The sequence below is a fragment of the Odocoileus virginianus genome, chromosome 17, assembly GCF_023699985.2.
Source record: "Odocoileus virginianus isolate 20LAN1187 ecotype Illinois chromosome 17, Ovbor_1.2, whole genome shotgun sequence".
NCBI lineage: Eukaryota > Metazoa > Chordata > Mammalia > Artiodactyla > Cervidae > Odocoileus > Odocoileus virginianus.
This window is the reverse complement of record NC_069690.1, coordinates 52,529,279-52,537,330: the sequence shown is the minus strand read 5'-3', so window position 1 is coordinate 52,537,330 and position 8,052 is coordinate 52,529,279. Positions and strand designations below refer to the sequence as shown.

The following is an 8,052-nucleotide window of genomic DNA, read 5'->3' as shown; positions in this document are numbered from 1 at the left end:
AGGCATGAAGAGATTACATTACACTTCAATAAAAAGCCAAAAAAAAAAAAAAAAGCAGAGCAGCTTGAAAGTTAAAAAAAAACAAACAATTTTGAGACTTGAGTAGCTGCAAAGACTCTGTTTCCTATTTTGATCACTGTGTTTCTCGAGATGACCACATCTTTCAGAGGAAGTGAGTCAAAGCCACTCTGTCTTGCTTTTCCAGCTGAGCATGTTCAGTTTCAATGAAGTAATGAATGAACTTGGCCGCACCACCCCCCAAAACTACAACAGCAAATAGAGGAGCCTCAGCCAATCAGCTGGCACTCAAGGTTTTCAAGTTGAGTTCAAACAGACTCACGGGAGACCAATCAGATGGCGCGGCTCCGCCCCAAACGCCGGGTCGGGGCCAATCAGGAGCCCGGACGAGCCAAAACACAGAGTCTGGCCAATGCCCGGGAGCCCCACGGCGCCGACGTCCGCCAATGGGCGCGGCCAGGCGAAAAGAGAAACAGTGCGGGCCCGCAGGCCGCAGGATTCGAATCGAACGTCCGCACGGGAACCGGGCGCCGGCCAAGCGGAGCGGGCCAATCAGCGGCGGCGGCTCTCGGCCCCCGAACGTTGGGACACGCGGCCCCGCCCCGCGCTGTTGTTTGTGGTGTCGGCCGGCAGCGCGAGCCGGACAACAACACTCGCCAGGCGGGCGGCGCGGCGGCCGAGGGTCCGGAGGCCGCGGGCGGCGGCGGCGAGCGCGAGCGGAGGGCAGCCGGCCTCCCGCGGCCGCCGAGACCGGGAGTGCGCGCCGGCCGGAGCCATGTCGGTGAACATGGATGAGCTGCGGCACCAGGTCATGATCAACCAGTTCGTGCTGGCAGCGGGCTGCGCGGCCGATCAGGCGAAGCAGCTGCTGCAGGCGGCCCACTGGCAGTTTGAGGTGCGTGCGGGCCGAGAGCCAGCGCTCCCGGGTGGCCCCGCTCGCTGGCCGCCGGCCCTGGGGTCGGGGTGCAGGCCGGAGCGCCCAGCAGCGCGCCGCGGAGGGGGAGGGGGCAGGGAAGCTCTATTTATATCGCCCGGTCCGGCGATCGCGCCCCGGTGGGACGCGGGGCCCCACCGCCTGGGACCCTCGTGTGGCCTGGGGGACGCCCCCTCTTAGCGACGCGTGCCGGCGGGCCGAAGGGTCGGACCCGGAGGCCCGGGAGCGCAGCGCCACGGACACCGCGGAGGGTCCTGGCCGGTGGGGCCGGTGGGGCCGGGCTGGCCGGTGGGCTTCCTGCCTTCGGCCCCGTTAACCGCCACCCTACCGCTGTGTTTGTCTGCAGACCGCCCTGAGCACGTTTTTCCAAGAAACCAACATTCCCAACGGCCACCACCACCACCAGATGGTAAGTGTGGCCGGGCGCGGCGGGCAGGAGGGCCGGCCTCGCCGCAGCCGCGGCGCACCCGGGGCGGCCGGGGACGCAGCGCACCGGGGCGGCAGAGCGCGCGGGCCGGGGGCCGCTGTCAGGCGCCGGCGGTGACAGCCATGTTGCCGGGGAGCGCCGCGCCGCGTTGTAAACAAAGAGCCAAAATGTCTTCCAGGAAAGAGCGGCTCCCGGGGCCGGCCGGCTCGCCCAACTTTGCGGTCAGGCCTCCGGGGCCACTGTGGCTCGACCTGAGGCCTTGTGCCCGGGCGATCTTCCTAGGCCAGGGGCTAGGAGGGCGGCCGGAGGAGTAGCCAGGAGGCAGGTATGGGGAGGGGGCTCGGAGGATAACTAGACATCGGGGGAGGGGGAAAACGGAGGGCGGGAGTGAAGGCCTCCCCCCAGAGGACTGGGACCTGGGGGTGTCTGTTTATGGAGCGCTACTTCTTGCTGTTGAGTGGCAGCCCCCTCCCCCCCTCCCATCCAAACAGCCCAGCTCTACGGGGAACAGGAAAGGGATAAATCCACCCCGGCCTGGGAGCTGGGCTCTTCCCAGGTAGTTATGTCCACTCTTTCCTGTTCATGGAAAAAGACCTAACCCTGAGTCGCCTGGAAGACTTAGAGGTTTTTGACTAGATAAGCCAAGAATGCATTTAATCTCTGTAGGTGAAGACATATAAAGCACAGGAAACAGAAGTGGTTCAGGCCTGGATTTGCTTTCTTCTCTTTTCCAAGCTGGCCCCAGGCCTGGGCCTTTGCCCTCCTGGCCATAAGGTATCCTGCTCTCCACTGGGCACAGGACGTCCCTTCGCTTTAGAGGTCTGAATGCCTCCTTTTCCCCCCTCTAGTTACCGGTTTGCCCTGCTGGGGGAGGAGGGCCCCATGATAGCGATCGTAAAACACGCTCCTTCAGATCTGTTGCGGCTTCTGAAGTGTATTTTTTGCCATTTCTCACCCTCAGTGTCCTGGCCCCCAGCTCCCTTCTCAGAGTGGGAGAGTTCTCGGCTTTGCCTGGAGAAGCTGCCGTGGGTTCCTCTGCTGTGTCTTGTTGATGCCATGCATTCATCTAGTTAAAAAGGACCAGTGGTGGCGGGGGGTTCTGTTTTGACCCCTTTAACCAGCTTTTCTCTTGGAATGGCCCGTGTTGTGTATAAATCAAAAAACAAAACCGCATAGGAGTATGATGAGAATTATGCTGGCTGCAGGACTGTGGCAGTTGAGGCCAGGCTCTTGTTATAACCAAGAGGGGTTCATCTCCAGGGGGGCCTCCACCCGCACCTGACTGAGGGGAACCTGCCATGTGAGCCTGGGAATGTCCTGCCTCTGTGTCCTCTCAATGGGGCCCTCGAGGTTTGTTCCATCAACTGGTCATTTCAAAAGGCCCAGGCTTCCGGCTCAGCGGCTCTGTGCTGCCTTCAACAGAGAGGCTCGCCTGCGAGAGCCGGGACTGGTGATCTTTTTAGGTTCTGTTGCTCTTTCCCTGCAAATCCCCAGGGTTTGTAATCCTTTTGAAGCTTCCCTCGAGGGCTGTTGCCGGTTTTGTAACAGATAGTATGATTGTTGTCCCCCACGAGTGTACTGTGTATTGAATACCTAACCAGCACCTGAGAGAACACCATCCCTGCCCTCTTGAAGCTGGTCATTTTTTTAAGAGATAATAAATCAAAGGAAAATGTTACATAAAAATACCAGAAGTGCCCCAGGCCATGAGTAACTGGTAAATAGTTGTCCTGTAGATTACTGGACATAAACAGTTGGAGGCATCTTCCCAGATAAGAGGGGGATGGGCTCCCGGCTTAGATTGGGAAGGGCCAGGAAGAGGAGAAAAACACTGGATAGGAAACAGTGGGACATTCAGAGGGTGCAGTGGACGCCGGGTGTGCTTGGGAGCTGGGAAGCGCTCTCCGTAGCTGTTAGAAGCAGAGCTGGACTTTCACAGGACTTGGTCCAAACCCCTGGTTTTATAGAAGCAGAGAGCAGCTCCAGAGAGGTTAAGGAGATCGCCTGAGCTCACAGGCAGACGGGCACAGGCCTGCTCCAGATCGCTGGCTTGGTGAACTGGGGAAGTCGGTCACGATGTTGTGATGCAATTGGCTTCTGCCCCCACCCCCCATTCATTGTTTCCTGCTGCCGAGAAGTCAGCCCTGGGAGAGGCGGGTGGTGGTGGAGGAATAGTGAAGGGAGGAGGGAAGTGGTCTGGGTGGGGCCAGGCCTGCTGCCCTGGGTCCTGTGGCTTCCCCGGAGAGGACACGGGTTGGAGCCCCAGCTGCTGATGGGGGACTCACCCCAGTTAATCAGAGAGGGTTGCCCACCCCGCCGTGGGCCTGTCCCCATTTGGGGACTGGAGTTTTTAACTGCAGAGCTCTGTAAGCTCGTCTGCAAGGTGAAGAGTCCGCAAATCTTGCTCCCTGTGCTTGGGGGAGGGGCCGGTGTTGCTAAAATTAGGAGAAATTCAAAGAAGGGCTCCCATGGCTTCCTGGGAAAGGGAGAAGCGGCCATGGGGTCACAACAGGCTCTGTGCTGGCCGTGTTCTTTGCTGCCTCCTCCCTGGGCCCCCGCGAGGTACTCCTGGATGGCACCTCTGTGCTCCCCGCATGGCAGGTGCAGGGGGTTGGGGGCTGCCTTCCCTGATGTTTGCAAGGAGGCTGGCCTTTACGGCACACCAGCCTGGCCCCTGCCCTTCCTGGCTGGAGTCCCTGCTCAGGGTTGTGGTAGAAGACAGCAGAGGTTGGCATGTTTGCAGCTACCCCCGAGAAGAGGGCTGAGAGGGGCTGAGTGGACTCGCCGAGACGCTGGCAGCAAGTCACAGGGACGCCGGAAACCGACATCCCTGGTTTTTGTCCTCTGGGAGCCCGGGCATGAAGTCACGCTAGATTCACTGATTGCAGACGAGTAGGGCCTGGGTAGAGGTTAAGAGCTTGGGTCTGCAGACCTGGGAGCCCCCCACGTTCCGGCTTCTCAGCTTGCGCCCTGCAGTGGTGTGCTTTAAGTATTGGCTGTATCAGGTCTTAGTTGAGGCAGATGGGTTTAGTTGCGCCGTGGCTTGTGCAATCTTAGTTCCCCGACCAGGGATTGAACCTGCGTCCCCTGTATTGGAAGGCAGATTCTTAACAACTGGCCGCCAGGGAAGTCCCTGCAGTGCTGTGTTTTTGGTCAAGTGATTTGAGCTTTGGGGCTCGGTTTCCTCACCTCTAACAGAGAGAGAATAATCAGAAAGACCTGTCACCCCCATGAGAAGTGAGGTGATGAGGCAGAGGCCCTGAGGCCCGCCGACCAGCGCTGCTGCCGGGGAACGGACTGGAGCGCCGAGCAGGCGCAGCTTCTCCTGGGCTGGCCTTGGAGGGAGACCCCAGATCTGGCTGTCTTCCCTTGACTTGACAACCCCGGGACAGCTGCAGGCGGGTTATTGAGGAGCCAGCTGGGTTTTCACCCAGGCTGAGGCACTCAGCAGTGGTGTCCTGGGTTTCCTCCCTTGTCCCGGCTTTAATCTGACACCCTAGCTCCTGGCTGGAATCAACCATTTGCTTCTGACACTGGGATGTCATTCCCAAGCATCAAGAAACACTCTCTGGGGACTTCCCTGGTGGTCCAGTAGCTAAGACTCTCTGTTCCCAATGCAGGGGGCTTAGGTTCGATCCCTGGTCAGGGAACTAGATTCCACCTGCTGCAGCTAAGACCCAGCACAGCCAAATAAAAAGAAACACTCTGGTTTTGACAAAAATTGTAGGAGCCCATCTCTATGTTTTTGGTTTTTATCGGTTCAGTACAAGGGATGCTTTTGTGCTGTTGAAACCTCTTCTGGACTGAACAATGGAAAATAAAAGAGTCAGGGCTGGGTGAGCCCCACGGGAAGGCAGGCTCTGTAGGACCTCGGACTGTGGCTTGGGGATCGGGGAGGGGGGCACACGTGGGCAGCCTTTGAGACCCCTGTGTTCTCTCCCAGCAGATGTGTACCCCCAGCAACACACCTGCCACACCGCCCAACTTCCCCGACGCGCTGGCCATGTTCTCAAAGCTCCGTGCCTCCGAGGGCCTGCAAAGCAGCAACAGCCCCATGACCGCGGTGGCCTGCTCGCCCCCTGCAAACTTCAGCCCCTTCTGGGCCTCGTCCCCGCCCAGCCACCAGGCCGCCTGGATGCCACCCTCCTCCCCCACGGCCCACAGCTTCCACCACCTCCGCCACCCACAGCCCACGTGGCCCCCTGGAGGACAGCAGGGGAGCACGCCGCAGAAGGCCGTGGCGGCGACGGACGGCCAGAGATGAGACTGGGCGCCGCCGGGCGCGGGGCTGGAGCTGGGGGCGGTCCAGGGGCGGGGGGAGGCTGGGCGCGGGGCTTTCCTGAAGATCGCACTGGAAGATTTTATAGAAGAGAATTTTTGTGGGTGGGGGGACAGTAAACTTCCTGAGCCACTTGGATCCTTCAGGAGTTTCTCTTCAGGCAAGTTTTTTTGTTTTTCCTCTTTTTAATATATAACTATAATATATATATGAATATGTAAAAATAACTAATGTATGAGACCGGGGCTGGCCGATGGGGTGTTGGGTCAGCGGGGAAGGGCCAGGGGAGCCACCCAGGGGGCCAGCACCCCTTCCTCCACCCCTGTCCCAGGGCAGGTGCTTGGGAGCCAGGTGGCGTGACTCTGCAGTCACGTGGTGTCTGCTCGCTGCCTCCTTTCAAAGGTCACACCTTCTGGAATCCGGCGAAGGACCTCTGCCTTCCCACCCTGCGGGAGGCTGTGGAAGGGACTCCCGGTGGTGCTGGGTGGCTGAAGGTGTGGGGGCCGCTCCCCACCCCCGGCCAGCTGTGCAGGGCTCGTGCAGGGCTTGCGAGCTGGCCCCCAGCCCCAGGGCCGCCCTGCCTCTCCCACTGTGTGTCCGGCTGCGGACAGCAGAGCGGAGGGCTGGCCTTTGGATGGAGTTCCCAAATCAAATCATCTCACCAGGGTGAAATTTTAATTTAAAACGTAAAAGAGACTTTTCTAACTTCCCTGGTTTGCGGTGCCTTTATTTGCCTTGGTACGGAGAGCGCGCTCCTTGGGCAGAGGGGTGGCGGGCCCTTGGCTGTGCTGCAGTCGGGGGACCAGCCCCACGGGCATGCGGCGGGGTCAGGTGTCCTGACACGGGGGCTGATAGGTTGGATCGGGTGGGAGGAGAACAGGTCCTGGCTAGGTCACGGTGACCCTCTCCTGGCCCTTGGCCACCAGAGGCTGAGCCTTAGCCCTGTAGCCCCTGTCTTTGCAGTTGGTGGGGGACGGGGGGAGCTGCCTGCCTCGGGGGGCCGGCCCTATGATTCAGCCTGGGCCCTCCCCGGCCCCCCAAGGCATCTTTCCACCATCTCTGCTCTTCCTGCCCCCAAGCTCCTTTGGGGCATCCTGTCCCCACGTGCGTGTCATGTGGCCCTGTCCCAGAGGTCAGTCGCAGCTCTCGGAGCCAGAAGCCCGGGTGGGCCCCCAAGGGGACTGGCTGTTTTCCCTTCCCGCCTTCCTCTTGGCCTCCCGGCGCTAGGATGGAGCGGTGATGGCAGTTCCTGACCTGGTGGGGCCCTTCCTCAGGCTCTCCCACACAGGTGGCCAGGTGGGTGTGGAGCCCGAATGCAGGAGCTGGGTGGCAGGCCCCAGGCTTGGGGTTCCTGCTCGAGCCCCTTCCCCCCACCCCCCCCAGCCTCCAGCCCCCTCCAGCACATGTGAGTGGGCGCGTTCCCTCCCTCTCGGCAGCCTGGGCCTTGCTGTCAATCAGGCCTGCAGGTCTGGACATTCAGACCCAGAGTGCAGGGACACCTGGGAAGGGCCCCGCCTGGCTGACTGGCCCACCCTACTCCTGGGCCCTCGTGTCTCCATGGGGTTGCTGCGGGGCAGCCCCCCATGGGTGTGGAGCAGGACTGGGGACACAGCTGCCCTCGGCCACCTGCTCTGCATGTGACAGTGTGCTTGAGGCTGGGTTTGTCCTTTCAGTTTTGTTTCCTGGTCGGAGATCCGTGGGACTCCTCCCACCCGCACCCCTCACTGCCCACCTGTGCTTTCCCAGGCTGGAAGGGGAAGCCCCTTGCAGGCACGTGGGCGGCCAGTGCTGGCTGAGGGCGAGCAGGCAGCCCAGGTGCGGGGAGGCGGAGTGGGGGGCCTCCGTCCTTTCAGGGGCGTCGGGGTGGGGGTGGGGTGGGCTGCTCCTCCCCCCTCCCCACCAAGCTGGTGGGTTTGGATTCCAGGCCAGGACACAGCAGAGGAGGTCCTGGGCCTGGCCTGCCTCCCGCTCGCAGAGCAAAAGGTGCCAGGTGCCTGCTGGGGCTCCGGGCTTCTATGATGAATCAGATCTCAGCAGATGGGGGGGTGCCCCTTCCTGTAGGGAGTGCCTGCTCCACCCATGACACCCCCAGTGAGCCCCACCCTCTGGTGCCCACAGGGGGATGAGGGAGAAACCCTTTTCTGGGCTATTTCCTGCCATGCCCTTCTGTGGAGCTCTATGTCGCGCCTCCCCTCACACCCCTAAAGCAGGCCTCCCACTGGCAGAGGGGCCTGGGGGTGGGGGAGGGAACCCCACCTTTGAGGAGGGGGCTGATGAGAATAGATCTGAAGGCAGAGAACTGCTTCCATGACTATCCGGATGGGAGGCAACTATTACCTTGTCCTGGGGCTCTGGGGACAAGGGCTTGTCCCTTACAGTTGACTTGGGTGGACA

General features: G+C 60.9%; 1 protein-coding gene across 2 annotated transcripts; it reads left to right on the top strand.

The window, feature by feature from the left end:
- The first annotated feature begins 502 nt into the window (after positions 1 to 502).
- Positions 503 to 6,367, top strand: UBALD2 (UBA like domain containing 2). Of its 2 annotated transcripts, none has more exons than XM_070479928.1 (3): positions 503 to 913; positions 1,299 to 1,361; positions 5,323 to 6,367. In XM_070479928.1, exons 1-3 carry the CDS (start codon positions 794 to 796, stop codon positions 5,641 to 5,643), a joined length of 504 nt encoding a protein of 167 aa, XP_070336029.1. In that variant the 5' UTR covers positions 503 to 793; the 3' UTR covers positions 5,644 to 6,367. The 2 variants fall into 2 exon arrangements, with proteins under 2 accessions (XP_070336029.1, XP_070336030.1); XM_070479929.1 differs by having other exon boundaries at positions 506 to 913; positions 5,326 to 6,367.
- The last annotated feature ends 1,685 nt before the right edge of the window (positions 6,368 to 8,052 follow it).